We start from the raw sequence: 21,817 nt of genomic DNA, 5'->3' as shown, positions 1-21,817 counted from the left end.
CCCTGCCGGTGTGGGTGGACCACCACTGGGTGGTTGGCTCACTGCTCCCTAAAAGACTGGCCGCCCACGTCTCCATTCCCCTTTGGCTCAGAGACACCAACATTGGTTAGTTTTTGGTAAAACCACCTCCCTGTGAAGCTGCGCCCTTCACCTTTGCTGCCTGGCCACTAGGGAGCCGGCACCCAGCAGGGCAGAACAGACTGCGGTTGCCATGGTGACTTGCGGGTGTGGGGGGCATAGATCAGAGAGCTCACAGGGCTCAGCCTCACGCCCCTCTGGTGCTAACCACAACCAACAATGAGGCGCTGCCATGCACCAGCACTGGAGTCAAACTCCCCTCGGGCACCGCACAGCCCCCTCACAGCAGCGCCAGGGGAGGGATCATTCATCCCATTTACAACCAGGGAACCTGGCATTTGGCTTCAGAGCCCAGGTCTTAACCGCTACTCTAAACTGAAATGAAGCAAAAGAGTTGTAATGGTGAAGACAACGGAAGTTTTGGTTCAGGCACTTAGGAGCAGCGTGACCGTGGGGAAGTGGCTTGTTTGCTCAGCGTTGTTTCCTTCTCTCTCAGACAACAGCTTTGGAAGGGTTGTTACAAGAACGAGAAGATCATGTGAACCACTCAGCACAGGCACAGGCTTGGCCCAGGTGGCATTCAGGAAAGGTTTTCTTAGCCAGTACCGGAATCCCAGCAAGCCTTCAGCCCCAGGATCACTCCTCCCAGCCATGCTTTGCAAGACAGGAACTGGAGAGGAGGCGTGGGCACTGCAGCATGGCCCGGGGACCAGCTTCTGCACCTAGGAGGGTCTGCCTGCAAGATGCCTGTGCCCTGGGAGGTGTTCGCACACGGTACCCACCCCCATACTGTAGCAACCTGCCCATCTGTCCCTGCCCCAGCCCACCCTCAGTCACCTACCGGGTCCTCTTGGGTGGGGTGGGCAGGGCGGGGCTGAGTGGGAGGCAGCAGGGTGTCCTTATCGCTCCCAGCACAGGGCTGGAGACAGAGTTAAGCCTGGCCTTATCAGCGCCCCAGGTCCGGTGCCGAACCGCTGAACCCACACTGCCTAGTTCTGAGGCGTGGGGGCCCAAGGGCATGTCAGGGCCCTGTGGAGGCTGCCCAAGCCTTACCTCCTCTGGAAGGGTCCCCAGAGCAGGAGTGGGAAAGACAGTCTGGGAAACAGGGAGCGCCCCACCTGGCTGGGCACTGTGGCACCCTCTACTATCCCTTCTCTCTCTAGTCCCCACCTGGGAAACTAGAGGGGGTTTCACAGCTAGATGGCAGCTAGAGGAGGTCACCCTGAGTCCCTTCCAGAGTTAGGGACTCTAGTCCCTTCTAGAGTTGTCCACCTGTGAGGTCGCTGCGATGATCACTCCTGTTTCCAGACAAGAAACCCAAGGCCAAGCAAAGGGAGGAGACTCGCTTCTCCAGCACTAGCTGCTAGCAGAGTTGGTGAACCCAGGCCCCCTGACTCCCAGCCCAGCATTCCAGCCACCCCACATACCCTAAACTTTTAAAAGCTCCCCGGAGGAAAGGTTTGGTGACAAGGGCGGAGGATCTGCTCCTGGGCTCCCAACCAGGGTCCGACCCTCGCCCTCAGTTTCCAGGAGCAGACTGGGGACCTCCCATAGGGCTTCAGACATGTGGGCTCGTGGCAGCCCTGCAGGGCTGTGGGTCCTCCTTGGCTCTGGCCCAGGAGAAGGCAGGGATGCAAGGCTTCTGGGTATGTGGACACTAGGCCCTATCATGGAGCCTTGATAAGCCTCTTTACCCCCTTTATCAGTGGGCTAAGGACAGAGAAGGGTATGTCTGAGAATCAAGGGCAAGTTCAACAGAAATAGGGAAGAGGCAGAAAGGGAAGTGACTGGGTGCAGCTCATCTGAAGCCTTGAGTCTGGCAGAAAGAATCTCTGAGGAGGGTCTAATGCTTAGGGTGGGCAGGGGTCCAGGGAAGGGGTAGGCCAGGTCCCACAATCTCCATAACAGAGGAGCCCGATCCAAGGGTGTCTTTTGGGAACTCTTAGAAATCTCAGTCTGGGAGGGAACAGAGAAATCCAGAATGTACAATACATAGCAGAAGGGGTCATGGTCTCCTTTGAGAAACTAAGGAAAGTTATATCTTTACCCAGTGGGAAAACTGCGTCCAGATTGTCAGAGAGACGTCTCACCCCTGCCTTAGCACTTGAAAAGCCCAGCCTGAGACTGGTGAGTCCCCTGGATAGCTGGAGGCAGGCACCTGGTGAGTGCAGTCCCACCCATCAGCCCCGGGGCTCTGAAGCAGGCAGGCCAGTTATGCCCCCCCAGACAGAGACTGACCTTCTCAGCCACTGTGGAGTTCATGCTCCAAGCTGGCACCACTCCTGTACCCAGCCGGTTCCATGAATATTTCCCCAGGCCGGCCTTGGCCCTAGTTCCTGGATCCTCTTCCTCTCTGGCCCAGGCCCAGGCCACCCCGAGAGCCTCTCCTCAGTGCTGCAGAGGCAGGCTGGGCCATGGCTGCCGCACACAGACAGGAGCCTCATACAGATTCATGCACCACACACACACGCCTGGGCTCAGGGAGTCAAGAGGCCTCGTGCCTTCCCCCCTCACCACACAACCACAGGCTGCAGGTTTCCAGGGCAGACAAGGCTGCTCCAGCTTTACTTGTAAATACGGGCCCCCAGGATTTTAAATGCGGCCTTTGAAGCCATTTATAGCAAAGCCAAAACTGGGTTGCTTTTTAATATGCAGTGAGTACCCTGCACCCCTTCCCAGAACACAAGGTTAACTTTGAGTTAAGCAGAGATATAAAGGTTGAGAAAAGTTGAACCCCAAAGGAGCTTGAGGACTAGGAAGAGACTGGGGCCAGGGCAAAGGGTATTGAGAAAGAGCTGGATCTCTGGGGTTGAGCAAACTGGCCAGGAGCCCAGAGACCCGGAGCCAGAATAGGGGGTAAGGCTGGGTCCAGACATGGAAGAGCCCCACAGGTGGTCGGGGAGGTGGGAAGAGGGAGACTGGCCTCTCAGGGACCAGCATATAGAGAGCCAGCGCCGTTTCCTGCTCGTCTATCCTAGGCGGGACCAGCACTTCCAGAGGATGAGCCCCTGTCGCCAGCACACATGCACGGTGCACACATGGGCACACACAACCTCCACAGATCCCTGGGGTGCTCATCTGATCCCTCTCACCCCAATTTCACCTTTAAGGGTGCCAGGAGGATGACTGGTGCCCATTCTCACCTCCTGACAGCAGGCTGGCAGGATAACACAGGCACTTGATAAAAATTCAGACTCAGATTCCATCCTACCTCCACCCAAAGATTCTGAGTTGGTCTGGGGGCCCAGGAAAGTCTTGGAAGCTGGTCCTTGGGGAAATTGCTGGTTGGTTTGTCAGCTATGTGGTGGAGAAAATAATCCTAATCATACCGGCCACATTCGTGGTGTGCCTAATGTACACCGGGGTGTTTTGCACGAACCACCTCACTTCATCCTCTGACAACCTTTCAAAAAGGTGTCATTATTTCTAATCGCAAGGTCACACACTGGCCCCTAGTGGAATCACAGTTTCAAGTCACCCTCCTCCCACCCCTCAATCTCCTGAAGACTCATAGGGCCTGGGAACCACCCAGAGACAGGATCAAAAGAAGCACCTGACTCTCCAACAGGAGGGATGGGTCGGGGTGAGACATGGATGCAGGAAAGATGCAGAACACTTGGAGGAGAACAAAGCTGTGAGGAGAACACTCCATTCCTCTACCAGCCCTGGGATGAGGCAGCAGGAGAAACCTCCTTCTCCCCTGAGAGCCAGTCCTAACCCACCCAGGAGGCTCTAGTGCAAGGCGGCTGGACTGCATCAGGCAGCGAATTCTCAGACAGCAGGCGCCCCCTGCTGCCAGCCACAGGTGCAGCAGGGAGGAGGCTAGGGTCTTTCTAGGGACTGACAAGCCAGAAACTAGTCTCTTCCATCCTCACCAGAGGTGGGCCATGAGGCCTCTGTGGTTCTTATGGTTGCCCCCATTTTAAGGATGAGAGAAAATTCAAGTGTCTTGCCCCAGATTACAGAGCCAGCCAGCACTGAACCTGGTTGCTCCCTCCTACGTCTGCCTCAGCCTCTCAGAGCCTGCTACCCTCAAACTCCTTCGAACCAGGGACAGACAGTGCACCAGAGCAGTTGTAGGAGGTAAGCAAGAAGTGTTTAATGGACTTGGGGGAGGGGGCAGTCTCAGCACTCCACCAGGGGAGCCTATGCCGGGCAGAACAGAGGCCTCCACACAGGGTTCAAGAGGTGAGGTGCAGGTGCAGAAGCTCCTGGCTTCTCCGGGATCGGTGGGGTGAGAAGTAGACTGAACCTTGTCTGGGGCAATCCCGCAGCAGCGGCAGCACTGGGTCAGTGTGGAGCTAAACAGTGTAGGGGGATAGGGGCTCTTCCCAAGCCCTTACCCAACAGCTCATGGCCCACACACTGGGGCTCCAGTCTTCTCAATGTGCTGCCTCCCAGTCCCACCAGACAGAGGAAAATGCCACTACAAGGACCCTGAGGCCAGTAGTTATGGGTCACCCACCCCCACCTTCTTTCCTAATGTTCCACTTCAACATGTTTCATATATTGGGCTTCAGAGTAAAAATTTCCTTTAAATTACAATCTAGCCCTTCAAATTATAAACCACTGGACTAGTCTCAGTCCTCATTAACAGCTGAGGAAACTGAGGCCATGACTGGCCCAAGGTTAACCAAGTGAGTGATGTGGTCTTTTCTGCTGTGTCTCCACAGACCCCCACTATATTCTGGAGGCCTGTGACTCTACTACCAACACTCCCCAGGCCTACAGCCCCCCTCCCCAGGGCTTTGAGTGTTCCACCTTTAGGGCCACCATCACATTAGGGTGCTTCCCCCAAGACCTGCACAATCTCCCAGCATATGCATGCACGCTAGCATGCACACACCCACACCTTCTCACCTTCTGGAGGGCTGCAGCCTCACCACTCCCTGGGGGGCCATTTCCTGGTTTGTAGAGACTCAGAGGTTGAGGCTGGGAGCCAGGCCCAGGCCCTGAGGGGGCTGAGGGATTGAGCACAGAGGGGCCCAGGCTCTGCATGGGCACCCTGTCGGCCTGGACCACTCTCTGCAGCCAGACAGCTTCAGACATGTACCTGGGGAGCAACAAGCCAGATGCAAGAGGTCATAGCCCTCTTGGCCTGGTACCCTGCCTGCTCAGCTCAGGGAGCACACAGCCCAGGGTGGCCCTACAGAGAACTGGGGTCAGGTTCATGCAGGCTGTAGTGCCCCTCTACCTCACATCTTGGGGCAAGAATCCACAGAGACAAGGAAAGGGAGAATCCAGAGACTAAAAATGCCCTGGAGAAAACCACAAAGGACAAAACCAGTAAGTGTAAGGGCCTGGCCATAAGCTAAGGACAAGAGGAGATGACCAAGTTCCCCCCACTGGCCCTGGGGCCATGTCTCAGGACTCAGGTTTGTCAACTCACTTGGGTCCCAGCGGTGCACAAATTGTTAAATACCAGTTGCTGGCACAGCCTTGGTCAAAGGGGTTGTATCTCTGCAGGTATCGGCACTGGAGGAGGTGAGGATGAGAACAATTCAGAGGCAGCAGGATTGGGCAAACCACCCCGCACTCATCCTCCCTGAACTGGGTCAGCCCAGCCCAGGGCTGCAGCAATGTCCAAGCTCAGAGAAGCCCGAAGACCACCCCAACCTATTTCTGAGTAGCTCCATCAGGGCAATCCCTGGCACTGCACCCCCACCTCTCCCACCTTCAAGGGGGTACAGACCCCTCATCTGTGCCCATTTTGCAGTGTAATCCCTTCTTTGTCTCCTCTGCCCAGATATACTTTGAGATCTTCCTGTGGCTGCTACACTCCTGCAGTTTCCCGGCCCCTCCCCGACTCCCCTGCTTGCCCTACTTTTTTTTCTAAACTTTTACCTTCACTGAATTTCACTCTCTGGACAGACAAATCCAATCATGTTTATCTAACCCAAATCACATGGCCTTGGAAAATGGGGGCCAAAGGTCCTGGGCACTCAACCAGGTTCTCCCCTCAACCCTCCCCACCTGAACCCCCTCCCCCTTCCCAGTGCAGGCCAGTCTCATCCAGACTCAAGAGCCTCAGCTACAAGATGTTTATCAGGTCTTCCCACCACGAGCTCCCTGCGCCCATGCCCCTGTCACGAGCTCTTTGATCTTCAACACCATCCTCCCCAAGCGGAACCAGGGACACCCATGGAGGGCAGCTAATGCCTGGGGGAGGAAATGTCCATAGTTCCAGAATGACCCATTGTTGTCCAAAAGCAATACTAACCACTGTGATATGCTGAGTTCTGCCTGCTTTAGAGTATTTAAGGGACTGATATTCTATTTGCAATTTTAATTAGATGTTTAGAAGAATGATGATGTTTAAGATAAGAATTTTAAATTTAAATAAGTACATTTTTATTTACTAGAGATATAGGAAGGATAGAAATAGTTGATTGTTCATTGATTAAAGAAATTTTCTTTGTTTAGTGGATTCATAAGAACTGACTCCCCACAGGCACCCTCAGACATGAATAGATCCCAACAGGAAATTCCCAGACTGTTCCCAGCTTTCAGACGTGTGGCTTCAGCTGCAGGTCTGTGTCTCAAATGCCCTCACACGCCACAGTAGTCAAACCAAAGTGGGCATCTTCTCACTCCATCTCCCAACCAACACCCTGCTGCCTTGGCCTCTCTCTCTCTCTCTCAGCACCACCTATTCCTTTTCCAGTAAGTTCACTCATTTACTCAAATATTTGGTGGCCTCAATTATATTCCAGTCACAGCACTTGGGATTGAGCACACACTGAAAACACAGAGCCAGCTGTAGCTGAGGGCAGCTGGGTAAGTAGTGAGGGTGGCATGGATTAGGGATCAGCAGTAAAAGAGGCAGCCCAGCCCGAGGTGCAGGCAGAGGAGTAGCAGCCTGGAAAAGCAGAGGCCCGGGAGAGTCTGGAAAGGGCACGGCAGGTACATTCAGTGTCAGGTGCTGCTGTGTGTGGTCTGGAACCACTAGTGTGAGGCCTGCAGCTGTGACCATGCGGAGAGCGCTGCAGCAGTGTGACGGTGAGGACAGAGGCTGGGCAGAAGTGGACTGATCAAGCTGAAGTGCAGAGCTAGTGAGAACAACCAATTCCTTCTGGAAGTACGGCTGTGCTGGGGGGGCAGGGATGGGAGGAGGGAGAGAGTATGGGTGGAGTGGAGGAGTGATGTTGAGGAATGTTTGCTTTGTTTTTAAGGTGACAGAAACATGAACATGTGTAAATAATAATAATAAGGACTGGTAGTAAAAACAATGTCTAGAGCATTTACTTTCGCTAGCGATTGTTTTATGTGTTTTATACACATTAACCCATGCGGTCCCCTTTCACAGATGGAAAGACTGAGATACCAGGTGGCTAAGTAACTTACCGAGACTCTCCTTGCTGGTATGTTGTGGAACTATGACCTGAACTTAGGTGGTCTGACTCTACAGCCCTTGCTATCAACCACTAAGCAGAAGGTCCTAACAGAAGTGGTGGTCACATGACGGAGGTTGGAAGAGATGAAATGGAGGTGTGCGAGGAATGTCTGGAATGGGTTCTGAAAGTCATGGGAGAGCGCTGCCCAGTGAATCAAAGAGTGCAGACAACCTTTAGGTTTCTTAAGGCTGGAGATCATGGGGTTGGGAGGGTCTCATTCTGAGCAGTGGAGGGAGAGCAGGATCTGGGAAGGGAGAATGTTGCCGCAGAAAGGCTGAAATGACATACTGAGGCTGGAAAGAGAAGACATGCAGACAGACCATGGCTGGAGTGGTGGGGAGGGCTCAGAAGTAAGGGCTGAGCAGAGGAGTCACAGGTGTGCTGGGAACCAAATATGGGTGAGGTAGAGACATGGCATGGTCACTGCAAGGGTGAGAGGAGGTAGGCAAAGATGGCTCTTCTGTACTTTCAGCTGTCTCAGTGTCTCCAGCGCCCCCCTCATCTATGTGGTCACCACAGGCTTTTTAAGCAGCATTCAGTCAAGCCATGATCCTGCTGAAAGAATCCCATTGCAAGAATATTCACTTTTACCACTCCCACTCAACATTGCACTGCCCAAGACAGCGCAGTAAGAAAAGAAAAAGAAATATACAAAAATACATTGTACATTCTATTATTTTATAATAACAAGTGGAAATGAAATTTTAAAAATGTAATAGCACCCCAAAACATGAAATACTTGGAAAAAAAATCTAACACAATGTATGCAAGATCTGTATGCTAAAAACTACAAAATACAAGTGAAAGAAATCAAAGACCTAAGTAAATGGAGAGGTATATATTCCATGTTCGTGGATTTAAAAAATGTAATTAAAATGTAAATTTTTCAATTTGATTTATAGGTTCAACACAATCCAGATAAAGATCTCAGAAAGTAAGATAGCTGAAAGTACATTGAAAAAGAAGAACAAAGTCAGAGAACTTGTGATTTCAAGAGCTGATAATAATGCTACTAATCAAGACAATGTTATAGGCAAAAGAACAGAGTTCAGAAATACACCACATCTAAATAGTTGATTGATTTTGGACAAATGTGCAAAGGCAACTCAATGGAAGGATAGTCTTTTCAATAAATGGTGATAGAACCACCCATATACAAAAAAAAAATCTTGACCCATGTCTTGCATCATATACAAAACTTAACCTCAGATAAGCCATCATTTCATATATAAAATATAAAACTTCTGGGAGAAAACATTTAAGAAAATATTCATCACCTAGACTAGACCAAGATTTCTTAATTACAACATCTGAAGTACTATCTATTCTTAAGAACTGAAAATTTCATTAAATTTAAAACCTCCTCAGAAGAGACTTTTTTACAAAAGGACATGACAAGTCACAGACTGGGAGAAAATATTTGTAAAATACATATCTCAATCCAGATGGCAAATAGGAACATGAAAAGATGCTCAATGTCATCACTACGAAACAAAAAGCCACTAGGAAAAGGCAAAGTGGAACCAACAGGAGGTAGCACTACACATTTATTAGATTGGCTAAGAAAACACAACTGACGATGCCAAAAGTTAATGAGCACGTGGAGCATTTTCATACATTGCCTTGTGAGAGCACAAAATGACAGTCATTTTGAAAGACAATTTGGCAGATTCTTATAAAGTTAAACACAGTAATCATATGACCCGGCAATGCCACTCTTAAGAAATAAGAAAAAGTTATGTTCACGTGTCTGTCCATCAATGTATACAATGGTTTTATTTATAGATACCAAAAATCTGGAAACAAACCAAGTATCTTTTATTTGGCAAATGGATAAAGAAGCTGTGGTACACCCATACAAAAGAATACCACACAGCAACAAAAAGGAAGAAACTACTGATAAGTGCAGCAACATGGATGAATTCAAGACACATCTGTTAAGTGAAAGAAGCCATATTCAAAGGCTATGCTTCCATTTATATGAAACTCTGGGAAAGGAAAAACTATAGGACTAAAAAAAAACAGATCAGAGGTTGCCAGGAGTTGCAAGGAGCGAAAGAGTTTAAGCACAAAATGCCATGAGGGAATTTTTTGGTTGATGGAATTGTTCTGAATCTTGATGATGGTGGCGGTCACAGGGCTGTATGGATTTACACACATGCAACTACGCTAAACTCTTGTAACTACGCTAAACTCATGTAACTACGCTATAACAACGTGGTTTCCCAAACCATCTTCTCCAATTAGAACTGGTCCCTGACTCTCCTATCAACATTCCTGACTCTCAGGCATCCCTGCCTTTCGCAGCAACAGCTTCTCCCTGCCTTCTGTCCTTCCACAACCAAGTGTCACACCTTACTCTGTGGTCTTCAACCAACAGTGAATTCCCTCTCTGGCTCTGCGCTACACAACGTTGAGCAGACCCCTCTCGTGTTCACGGGTGACTAGAGGGTGTTATCCTTATGTCAGATTCTTATCCACATAAGGGCAGGGTGTAGCCCCACCTCAGGACCATCGCTCACCACGCGCGCGCGGCCTGGCACACAGGCGGCACTAGGAGTGCGCCCAGGCGCGAGAGTGCCCATCGAGCTCCGAAAGTAGGTGAGATTTGAGCAAAATCAGGTCTGAAAGGGCTAACGAACCCCACCATATAGGGAAGCCAGGCTGCAGGAACCAGGGCGGTGCAGAAAGAGCGGCAAGTGCCGAGGAGCCGAAGCGCAAAGCGACCACCCCCTCCCCGCGTACCCGGCGGCGGGCGCGCGGGCCCCGCGTACCTTGCCCTCGTAGGAGCGCTCGCCTGCGCTCACCGACTTGGCCTGGACCAGCAACAGCAGGAGGAGTGGCACCAAGAAGCCGGCGGCAGGGACAGCCACCACGATGCTGCGCACGGGCTCAGGAGCGGCACGGCCGGGCAGTCTTCCTCGCCCCTCAACCCTCCCCAACAGCCCGCGTCCCCCAACCAGCCTGGGCCACCCACTCTCTGCGCTCCACTTATGCTTAAACCTCAGCCACCCAGCTGCCCAGGCCCGATGCCATCTTTAAAAACTCCCTCCCTCACCCGGCTGCCCACCTCTTGGCCTTTCAGACCCAGCCACATTCTCCACGCTTCGCTTTGCAGGTCCTCCTATCCCCTCCATTCCCCTCATGCACCCCCACCGGGTCAGGACTGGACCTCCCTAGACTTCTCGCCCTAATCCCGCCCCCACTAGCTCCTCCCCACGCTGTCCCGCCCCTCGTTATCCCCGCCCGGCTGCGGACGGGCCGTCAGGATACGCTATGGCCTTGTCTGTGGAGAAGGGCATGTGGGCCGTGCGCACCAGGAAGACCAAGCAAGTAGCCAACATGGTGCACGAGTAGAGGCACAGGGACAGGACGAGCAGCATGAAGAAGCGGAAATTGCGATGACCGATGCAGTTATTGACCCACTTGCAGTGGTGGTCAAAGTCCTGGTAGAGAAGGAGAGGGGACAGGCCTCCGGACCCAGCCTCCGGGCCAGCCGCCGTTCCGCCCAAATCTGAAGCCTTACACTGTGCCCCCCCACACCCCCTTCACAGTTCCCTGACCATGGCCTCATGCACTGGTGCTGACCCCAGGGCAAAATTGAGCCACAAAAAATCCCTAAAACGGGTATTTCTGTGTTAGAGCACTGTTGGGGTTCTGTGGCGCCACAAAGTTGCCTGTCAAGAGGTCTTCAGCGACAAGGCCTGCCTGGTTTTCCCTGGGACATATTCTGGGTGATTTGGGGAAGGATATGGACTATCACTGTGCCTCTGTGAGGAAAATAATACCTTGCCCAGTAAGCCTCCCAGGGTTGTAAGGACCAGAAAACATACCTAGAAGCCTTTGCAGACTATGCCCAAGAGTGAAAGCACTCAGAGCCCAGGACACCCTCTGGCCTGGAAAGGCAAGGCACTCCAACCCCAGGCCAAGCCTGCAGCCAGCCCGAGGACCTGAAGTTTCTCATGTCAGCCAGTCCCAGAACTAAGGGGCACATTTCCTCCGGCTCGCCTGACCAGGCCCAGTACAGACGTAGATGCCCCTGTGCATGTCAGCATCTGTGCAGGCCAGGGCCAGCCTGCCATGGCAGATGCCAGCCAGAGACATGCATGAGTGAGCAAGAGTGGGGCCTCCCCTGGTGGTGCAGGCAGTTGAGCGCAGTGCTGTGAAGCTGTCCGAAGCCTCTGCAGCGCTGGTTCAATCCCGGCTGGCCGGCCGGCAAGGGTCCCACATGGCAGAGCAGACCTCTCCTGTCGCGCCCACTGCTCCCCTCAGCAGTGTATTTCGTTAGTCTGCCTATTCTGTTCCCCGCTCTGTCTCTGGTGAATCCTCTCACCCTTCCGTGGATCTGGCCTGTACCCCGGTTCTTGTATAAATAAATAAATAAATAAATAAATAAATAAATAAATAAATAAATAAATCTTTTTTAAAAAAAAAGAGTGACTGGGAGTTGCTGCCATCCTTGGCCTTTAGCAGTCCAGGAAGGAGTTTCACAGCTGCCACTAGTCCCCATGTGAGAGGGATTCTGGTCCCAGCCAGTGCTGGCAGAGACAGGTAGGCAGGTGAGGGGAGTACTTACCTCCACACAGATGTTGCACCAGGGGCAGTGGTATGTCCGTGGTGGGCGATGGAAGCAGCACTTTTGACACCACTGCAGGCGGAAGGCCCTGTGGTTCACCCACACCACATGCACCATCATGGGGCTCTGTTCATTGGAGCCTGACATGGGAAGAGGATTGGCAGCTGCCTTCCACCACCCCGTTGCTCTGGGGGCAGCTCCACAGCTTCACTGAGCACCAGGAAGGGTGGGGAGCTGGTAGACAGGGCAATCCCTCGTCCCCACGGAGAAAGCTGACCCAGTTCAGAGATGGGCAAAGGGCAGGTGAATTTCCACCAGAGGAGAACTTGAGCCTTTGCAATCATGATTGATGCTTTAAGTAGTTGTGCAGTGGGAAGAAGGAACAGAGAACTGAGTGGTTTTGAAAGAGCTAGCTTGTTGTCCCAGTCTGCCCCAGCTCTCCCCTGCACGGCAAGTGGAAAACTTGTAGAATTCTGTTGTTCCACATCTCAGTGGCTTGGGAAATGATGTGTCAGAAGCACAGTTGGAGTAAATGATATAGGGTGAAGGGACCCTGAAGCCCGAGGAGGGGGGAAGGGGAGAGCACATTAGGAATCATCCCTGTGGGCAGGGCCCATTGGGTGCCACCTTCCTAGGGGGCCCAAACCTCACCTTGATGCAAGATGCCAGGGTCTGAGAAATTGAGCGAAACAAGACTGAAGAAAGCAAGGACAAAGAGCACACCGGTGAGGATGGGAAAGGTCCACTCCCCGTTCTGAGCCAACCACCTGCAACTGAGACCAGAGCAGGATTCAACCCCCATCTGGAGCGGCCCAAAGTCCCCAGGACACAGTCCACTTTGGATCAGGACCCACAGACCTTAAAACCTTCACTAACCATTCAGGCTATCAAGGATCCATAGAGGTTCCACCGCTTGTCACCCAGTATTTCCAGCCACCAGCAACTCCCAAATGTACAAGCACTCTATGCCTCTGTGCCTTTGCACATTCAGTTCCTCCAGCCTAGAATATCCCCCCTTCAGTGACCCCTCCTCTGTACGCCCCCGCCTCTGTACGACCATTATGCTTCCCTTTCTGTCTTTCTCTTTTTCTTTTTTTTTAAAGATTTATTTTTATACAAGAGCTGGGGTACAGGCCAGAGGCGCGGGAGGGTGAGAGGATTCACCAGAGACAGAGCAGGGAGCAGAACAGGCAGACTGACTGAAACACACTGCTGAGGGGAGAGCGGGCATGACAGGAGAGGTCTGCTGTGCCATGTGGGAATCTCCCTGGCCGGCCCGGGGAATCGAACCAGCTCTGCAACGGCTGTGGACATCTTCACAGTGCTGCGCTCAACCCGCTGCACCACCGGGGAGGCCCTCTCTCTTTTTCTAAGAAATCTGCCAGCTTGTGTGGGAGACTCACGGGAATGCGAAGAAAAGGCCACTGAAAACCACCAGCAGCACTACGTTAAAGGCAGCAAACAGGCTCGGGAGGATCCAGGAAAGCTGGACCTGAGGTGGGGGATGGGGCTCCTTCATGAAGGGCATGACATCCTTCCAGAGAGACATGGCTGGACCTCCTGTGACCCCAGGGGAGATCAGAGCCACGCAGCTCCCTCCTCCCTGCTGGCTCCAGGAGCCCCATGACCAAAGGGGCTACAGACCAGTGAAAGGAAAGAGGTTCCGGGGTGACATCACAGAGGCTGGGCTCTTCAGCAGAACTGCCTGAAGCCTTCTCTGGCTGCTGTGTATGACTGTCACTTCTAACAGCAAGTCCCCTGCCCCCCACTTGTGCTGGAGACTGCAGGGTTGGCTTTGAGACTACGAGATCACAGAAACCCAGGCAAGAAGGTGGGTGATTCTAATCACGCTTTCAGGTTCATTGCTTAATCGAAGCAGTGCTTAGCGCTCATTTTAGCTCCATGTTTTCCCTTTTTGTTATTGAAAAATTCCACTTTGGGTGGAGGGGAAGCTAAATAATTTCCTGGCTTCGTTTCTAGGGTTGACTTCATGACACAGTTTGGTCAAGGAGACATAAGAAGAGGCTGTCCACTGAAGATTTCTAGAGAAGTTCTTGCCTTCCCGATAAAAGGGGGAAAAGACACAGTTGGCTCAGCTCTGACCCTGTTTTCCTGCCTTGAATCTCCACATGCTGGCTAGGGTGGCACCTTGGACCCATTAGGCAACACGCTACACAGAGAGAACCCGATGAAGTTGTTGAGTCACTGCCCCAGCCTTGAACTTCTTCCCTGTGAATTGCTCATTATGTGAGGAAATACCTAGGTTTTCTGTTACATACAGCTGACACATCACTGATTTAGCCACGGAGTATCTGAACCCCTCTGTGTTGGGGTTCATGTAGCCATATTCCTCCCCATCAGTAGCTTCAGCTTTTTGTTAGAAGAGTAGAATCAAGCAAAATTAAATATTAAGAACTTTTGTTCTTCCTTTCCCCCCACTTTGCGATTTATCCTCCAACTGCATTTCTGGGGACCTTGAGAACTAACTGTTACATCTCTAACAAAATTCTCTGTGCCCCTCCAAGGTTGATAACCTTTTGCTCAGATGAGAACCTTGGAGTTACCTCGAAACGGTGGCAGTCAGAATTTGCTGTTTCTGCTTATCTGGCACGAACAACAGGGCTTATGAGAATGAAACAATTGACAAAAATGCCTGGACCCAACTTATATGAGAAAAAGCCAAAATTTTCATGTTAGTAAGTCGTGTATCAGAGCATAGACCCAGAAGAATGTTCACGTTCCTCAAGGTGACTTCTTAAAGACCCAGACTGAAAACTACCATGTGAAATGAAACCAAGGTGCCCAGCTCACGGTTAAACAGACAATGTTTAGCAGGGAGGCGTGCTCAGTTTTGTTACATTTCTGGATCCAGTTTGAGGTACACCATGATTTAGCAGAGAGCAATCAACAAGACCATACCCTTATATTTTTATACTTTGTTTCCCAGACCCTTAAAAACTGCCCAAAGTGGGCCTCCCTGGTGGCACAAGGGGTTAAGGCGCAACCTATGGGGCTGGCCGCGGCCACTGCAGTATGAGTTCAATCACCGACCAGGGAGCAACCCACATGGCACAGCAGACCTCTCCTGTCTCGCCCGCCGCTCCCCTCAGCAGTGTATTTCAGTCAGTCTGCCTGTTCTGTTCCCCACTCTGTCTCTGGTGAATCCTCTCACCCCCTGCGACTCTGGCCTATGCCCTATTTCTTGTATGGATGAATAGATAGATCTTTAAAAAGAGAGAGAGAGAGAGAGAGACATGGGGAGAAGATTACTTGATTTCAGACCTCTAGCCTCCCCAACACTAAGACAAAAAAAAAAAAAAAAAAAAAAACCCTGCCCAAAGCGCCATTCTCAGGAAAACCTCATGTCTTCCTGAAACGTGAAAACACGAAGTTTTCCTTTCACCTCCTGGCCAGTCAACTTGCTATAAAGGTTTTTCTCAAAACCTGTTATCACAATAATCATTTTTATGCAGCAAGCCCATGGCTTGATAACAACCTAACTCCTGTCTTTATCTCATATCCCACATCCAGTTCATCAGCTCTACCTTCAAAAACAGAATCTTATGAGTCCAAGCCATCACCTTCTCTTGCCTGGACATTGCAACAACTACTTAGGAGTCAGGGCTCCTTTTACAACATTTTTTAAACATCCTTATTTACGCTTTTCACAATATAGGCTTTCTCCTCTCCAGCTTCTTTTATTTATTTATTTTTAAAGATTTATTTATTTATGCATACAAGAACCAGGGTACAGGCCAGAGGCGCAGGAGGGTGAGAGGATTCACCAGAGACAGAGAGGGGTACAGAATAGGCAGACTGAAATACACTGCTGAGGGGAGCAGTGGGAGAGACAGGAGAGGTCTGCTGCACCATGTGGGTATCTCCACGGCCGGCCGGGGTCAAACCCACACTGCAGAGGCTGCAGACAGCTTCACAGTGCTGCACTCAACTGCCTGTGCCACCAGGGAGGCCCCAGCTCCTTTTAAAACTGAGATTATCAGTGGGACTCCAGGACTTCTGGAGAGAATGCCTGAGCTCTAAAGGAGCAGCCCACTTGAAATCCCAGATGGCTATTGCACTGAAGCCAGATGTCATGAGCACTCCTCAGATCTGCCATCTTGGGTAATACAGAGGAGTGCAGTGATGAGAGACACCTGAGAGAACTGACTCCCACAGAGACCCAAACCATGGCACTTCTTTCATCTCTTACACTGGTGATATCCCCCAAGCCTGAGTCATACTGAGTCAATCAATAACCAAGGAGCTCTGTGACACAGGGCGATGGGTGGAGCCTAGACTGTCTTCTTGGTTGTATAACCCTTTCTGTCCCAGTGTTCTGAAAAGAAGTGATAAGGCTAGAGCTGATGCCTTGGGAAGAGAGACTAAATGTAACAATGAAGTTAATGGATGTGCCAAAACTTAGCACCCTGTATGTGGGACTGATGAAAATATTTATCCCAAGGAAGGCATGCTATGCCATTAAAATATAAAGTACCAGATTCTGTCCTCGTTCAAAAACTGGGCCTTCTTGAGAACCAAAGTCTGGAATCCCATAAAGTCACCACAATACCTGACTGACCTGAATGGGGAATAAAATGCATCTAAACAATTTTTTTTTTTTTAAGACTTGGATTATAGCCTAAGTACATAAATTTTCTCAGGACTCTCCAGTTAGGGCAAAAATTCAAATTCCTCATGATGATCTTAAAGGGCCTCTCTGAACTATCCCCCCTAATGTTTTGATCTCATTTCCTAACATTCAACCCTTTGCTCACTCCACACCAGCCAGGCATGTTAGCTTCTTTGTTGTTCCTCAGACACACCTGGTATAGTCCAGACTTGGATTCTTATCACTTGCTGCACTCTCCCGGGAATCCACTCCAAAAATATTTGCAGAGTTTGCTCCCGCATGTCATGAGTTCCTTGTTTAAATGGTTTGTTCTACCAATATCTATATACATCTCCAATTATTTCCTTAGAATAGATGGTTGGATTTGGGGTTAATGAATGTGAATTTTTGAAATATCTTTTCTCATAATCTCACATTTATATTTCTATTATGAGCATACTCATCATACTAACACCATAACTGGATATTAAAATAATTTCTCCAATTTTATATATTAAAAATAACTCCTTGATCTTTTTATTTGTAGCTCCTTAAATTACTACAGTCATCTCATTGTAGTTTGGTGAAGTGGCTCTACATCTTTTGCTTATTCACATTGTAGTGTGGAATTATTGGTGTATTTTTTCCTTTTTTGTCATTGTAGTAAACATACATAATATAAAATTGACCATTTTAACCAGTTTTTGAGTGTACAGTTGTGTGGCATTAAGGGCACTCACACTGTTGTGCAACCATCACTACTATTCGTTACAGAACTTTTTATCATCCCAAGTGGAAACTCTGTATCCATTAAATAATAACTCCTCATTTCCCACATTCCCATTCCCTGGCATCCATCCATCCATTCTACCTTCTGTCATAATGATTTCTAAGGTTGAATAACATTTCACTAGATGTATATGTCATATATTATTTATCTGTTGATGGACATTTAGATTGATTCTACCTTTTGGTTATTGTGAATAATGCTATTATTAACTTAGTGTATAAATATATATATTCAAGTCTTTATTTTTAATTCTTTGGGACATGTATTAAAAAATGGAATTTCCAGATCACATGGCAATCTTACGTTTAATTTTTTGAGGAACACACATATTGTTTTCAATGACACCTGTTCCATTTTACATTTCCGCCAACAAGGCACAAAGGTTCTAGTTTCTCCTCATTCTCACTAACAGTTTTTTGTTTTCTTCTATTTTTTTTTTAAAGAACAGCCATCCTAATGGATGTGAAGTGATATCTCACTGTGCTTTTGATGGAAATGTTGGACTTTTCTTGCTTATTTATAGGACCCCTTTTCTATTAAAATTTGTCTGTATTTATTGTAAATATGTTCCAAGTTTGTTGCTTGGCCTTTACTACTTGTGTGCAATTTTTAATGTCAAGCTTTTGTTTTTATCTAATCAAATCTTTTGATCATTTTCCTCATATCAGTTTGTCTTACTTCTAAATCTTTTCCTTTCCTCTAGCTGGTATTTAACTCTACTTCTTGTTTTCTTTTCATTCAGTTCTGGTTTTGAGTCGTGCCCTACATTCGTAAGAGTGTGGACGAGAATCCACCAACTGGGTCATCTCCTTTCCCCAGGTTTGCTTGTGACCTTCGGTTGGCTGAGGCTTTGTTGGGCTCCTGCCACAGATTGACCTTTCTGCCCAGTCCTGCTTCTGGCCCTTCCCCTCCACAGGTGTTTATCCCAAAATAATTCCCAAATAAACATCCTGCATGCATGTCTCTAGAGTCTATTTGTGGACTTTTTGTTTCACTAATTCATTGAATTGGACACTGTATATTCTGATCTCTGTAGTTTTACAAGCTAGGAGGCTTTCTGTATTCCTAGTTGTCAACATTTCAATCTCTAAAGTCATAACACTATGTCATAAACAAAGACATAACACAGAAATATTCACTAATGAATAGGAAATGAGATCCCACTCAAACATTGTCTTTCACTTAAAACTCACATCTTCCTTTCCCACTTCAACTGCAATGTGAAACAATGCCAAATGCAAATACAGTGACAATTTATTGCAAAATGAAATTTGAAAGAAACAGAATTTTATGGTGTTGATAGAAGTGATATTAGAATACCTTTTAAAGTGGCCAAAAGTCATAAATCAATGAGAAGCAATGTTAAAATAGCAAAAAATAGAAAAAAGAAAAATCAACAAAGTTGACAATGTGCTAGGCTCTGCAGTAAAGAATGGCCCATGGCCTCCTTGGTCAAGTCTACCAAATTTTATTTATTTGTTTATTTATTTTTAAAGATTTATTTATTTATTTATTTATACAAGCACTGGGTTCAGTCAGAAGTGTGGGAGGGTGAGAGAATTCACCAGAGCCAGAGCAGGGAGCAGAGCAGGCAGAAGGACCGAAGTACACTGCTGAGGGGAGCAGCGGGCAGCAGGAGTGGTCTGCGCGCCATGTGGGACCCTCCTCTGGTGGCCGGGGAGCAGTCGGGGATCGAACAGGCGCTGCAGAGGCTGCGGGCAGCTTCGCAACCCAGTGCTCAACCGCTGCGCTACCGGGGAGGCCCAAGTCTACCAAATTTTAAAGAACAAAATAGAAGAGGAAAGAAATAGAAGGAACAGTAGAGGAAAGAACACTTCCTAATTTATTCTATGGAGTCAAAGATGTCAAAGACAAAGACAACACTACAAAGAAAAAACGGCATACCGATATCCTTTATGAATATATGTGCAAAAACCCTCAACAAAACGGCAAACTGAATACAGCGGCATGCTAAAATGACCATGACAAAGTGAGATTTATTCCAGGAATACAAGAGTGATTCAACATACAAAAATCAATGCACTACGTCACAGTAATGAGGGTGAGTGGGGGTGGGAGAGAAAGAAACATGATCACCTCAATGCAGAAAAAGCATTTGGCAAAATTTACCACACTTGAGTAAATGATTTAGAACTCTCCACAGACTAAAAACAGAAGGGTGTTTCCTCTACCTGATGAAAGGCATTTATGAAAAAAACCCACAGTTAATACAGCAAGAGACTGAAAACTTTCCCTGTAAGACATAAGACAACTGTACTGCTTTTGCCACTTCCATTTAACATATACTGGGAGCCCTGGCCAGAGCAAGAGGTCAAGGAAAAGAAGGACAAAGAGAGAGAGAGAGAGAGAGAGAGAGAGAGAGAGAGAGAGAGAGAGAGAGAGAGAGAGATTTGGAGCTAATGAATGAGTTCAGCAAACTAGCAGCATTTTTCAGAACAGCCAAAAATAGAAACAATCATTAATTGATGAATGGATAAAACAAAAGATGGTATATCCATATGTGGAAATACCCTTAAGTCATGGGAAGCAATGGAGTACTGATGCATGCTATGACATGAATAAACCTTGAAAATGTGATGCTAAATGAAAGAGACAAAATGTCCACACTAGGTCAATTCATAGAAAGAGAAAGTTGATTAATGACTACCAGGGCATGAGAGGAAGAGGAAGCATGGGAGTACAGGAAATATAGGGTTTATTTTGGGGATGATGGAAGTATTCTGCAATTAGATTGATGGTGATAGCTGTATAACAGGAATATACAAAAAAACCACGAATTATACACTTCAAAATGTGACATTTTATGTGAATTTTATCTCAATATGAATTTTTAGAAAAAGTGTTTAAATGTCAAACAATTGAGGGGCCCTGGGCAAAATTGATGAAACTCATGCTTTTTTTATAATTTAGTTTTTCAAGAAATGACTCACATACCAAGAAAACCAAAACTTCAGAGGTAGGTGTGCTAGCAAGTTATTGTACAATTTTGTGAGGAAAATTACCCTCCCAAAGGAAATAAACAGCAATTTATTCTTCTTGGTTCAAAAATCAGTGTAGAAAGTGAACAGTCCAAAATTAGCAAAAGAAGAATCCCACTGGCTGGTCCAACTCATCTTCTCTTGCCAGACCTTAGCTGTGGATAGACTGGATTCAAGGCTGGACACAGCACTGAACTAATCCGTGGGTCATACTCCATAGAAGAGAGCCACGTCGGGACTTTCTGAGGAGCAGAAGTGCCCCAGCAGAGCTAAAGCCCTCTGTCTCACCCTACCCTGCCATTCCTCCCACCACTGTCTTCTACCCCGAAACCTGTCTGGTCTCCCCTGGTCTCCCTGCTGCCCACCTGCAGAAGCCCTGCGAGTCTTCCTCCTAGTGCTCAGTCCTCTGTTCATTCCTCTGTTGGGGAAAAGTTTTGGAAAAGAGCCAGAGCATCCTGTAATCTGCCCTAGGGAAGTCTAAAGTTCAGGGCTTGGGCAATTAAACTCAAGACCTCTTCTTGGTGTAGAGGTGAATGGCCCGGGGAACATTCCTTTGACTTGAGGAAGCTGAGTCAGTCTGTGTCTGTCAGGGTTGGGCCGAGGCCATTGACCCTGTGAGGGTCAGTGTCCTCGTCTTCCCTTGTGCTTTTGGAGGGAACGGGGTCTCTGAGACTCCGGAGCAAACATTACCCTGTTCCAAGAACCATGCCGTAGGAGGAGGCTAAAAGAGGAAGCAGACTCAGCTTGATCCTTGGGAGATATTCTGAGGTGTTTGGGAACAGGTGCAAGGAGTTCTCTTGGTACTGCCTCTGTAACTGCTTCCTACAGTTGTATCTAGTCAGCAGGGCGAGGCAGAGCCTCCTCTGGCCTCCTCACAATTGACTCTTTTGATCAGCTCAAGGGCCTTTAATATCAACGATCTTCATCCAAACCTCAACAAAGTCCCTAGCCCAGATCCCTGCTGCTTCTTTCCATACTTCCACGACTTTCTGTTCAACCTGGTGATGTCATCTCTGAGTCTCAGTTTCTTTATCTGTAAAATGGGAATAAAGATAGCTATCTTATAACAGAGGTTGTAGAGTTTAAATGAGATAAAGAATATACTTCATTTCCTATAGCACCTGGTACACTGTAAATCCTCAATAGACGTTAGCTACTGCTGTTGCTGTGATTTTTATTAATCATGCCACTAATTCTAAAGAGTACTTAGTAAGGCCTCTCTAGTGGTGCAAGTGGTTAAGGCGCAACCTATAAAGAGTACTTAGTGTATCCCAGGCCCTCTGCCGCGAATCCAGGAGTACTGTGCTTGATCGAAAGGAGGTAAAAATCTATTTGGAGAGAGAAGTCACGAGTCAATAAAATAGTTTATAA

General features: G+C 48.4%; 1 protein-coding gene and 1 long non-coding RNA gene across 3 annotated transcripts in view; one reads left to right on the top strand and one right to left on the bottom strand.

Moving 5' to 3' along the window:
• Nucleotides 1-13,720, bottom strand: part of ZDHHC19 (zinc finger DHHC-type palmitoyltransferase 19) — a 50,093-nt gene extending 36,373 nt beyond the window's left edge. The window contains exons 1-8 of one of the 2 annotated variants that reach the window (XM_037525365.2): nt 13,452-13,720; nt 12,700-12,821; nt 12,049-12,188; nt 10,746-10,918; nt 10,247-10,352; nt 5,468-5,553; nt 4,939-5,131; nt 4,091-4,379 (exon numbers count right to left, since the gene is read on the bottom strand). In XM_037525365.2, the coding sequence (XP_037381262.1) occupies nt 4,260-4,379; nt 4,939-5,131; nt 5,468-5,553; nt 10,247-10,352; nt 10,746-10,918; nt 12,049-12,188; nt 12,700-12,821; nt 13,452-13,597 (1,086 nt within the window). In that variant the 5' untranslated portion in view covers nt 13,598-13,720 and the 3' untranslated portion in view covers nt 4,091-4,259. Of the gene's footprint in view, nt 1-4,090; nt 4,380-4,938; nt 5,132-5,467; nt 5,554-10,246; nt 10,353-10,745; nt 10,919-12,048; nt 12,189-12,699; nt 12,822-13,451 lie in introns of those variants that run through there. The other variant, XM_054700486.1, reaches the window with a different exon arrangement.
• On the top strand, nt 13,718-18,445 carry LOC119256805 (uncharacterized). The gene is made up of 3 exons (XR_005127891.2): nt 13,718-13,879; nt 14,029-14,295; nt 18,190-18,445. It is a non-coding gene; the product is annotated as an uncharacterized LOC119256805 (long non-coding RNA).
• The last annotated feature ends 3,372 nt before the right edge of the window (nt 18,446-21,817 follow it).

Source organism: Talpa occidentalis, unplaced genomic scaffold (genome assembly GCF_014898055.3).
Source record: "Talpa occidentalis isolate TD23 unplaced genomic scaffold, MPIMG_talOcc4v2.1 talOcc4.4, whole genome shotgun sequence".
NCBI lineage: Eukaryota > Metazoa > Chordata > Mammalia > Eulipotyphla > Talpidae > Talpa > Talpa occidentalis.
The sequence above is the reverse complement of the archived record's forward strand: the minus strand, read 5'-3'. Positions and strand labels throughout refer to the sequence as shown.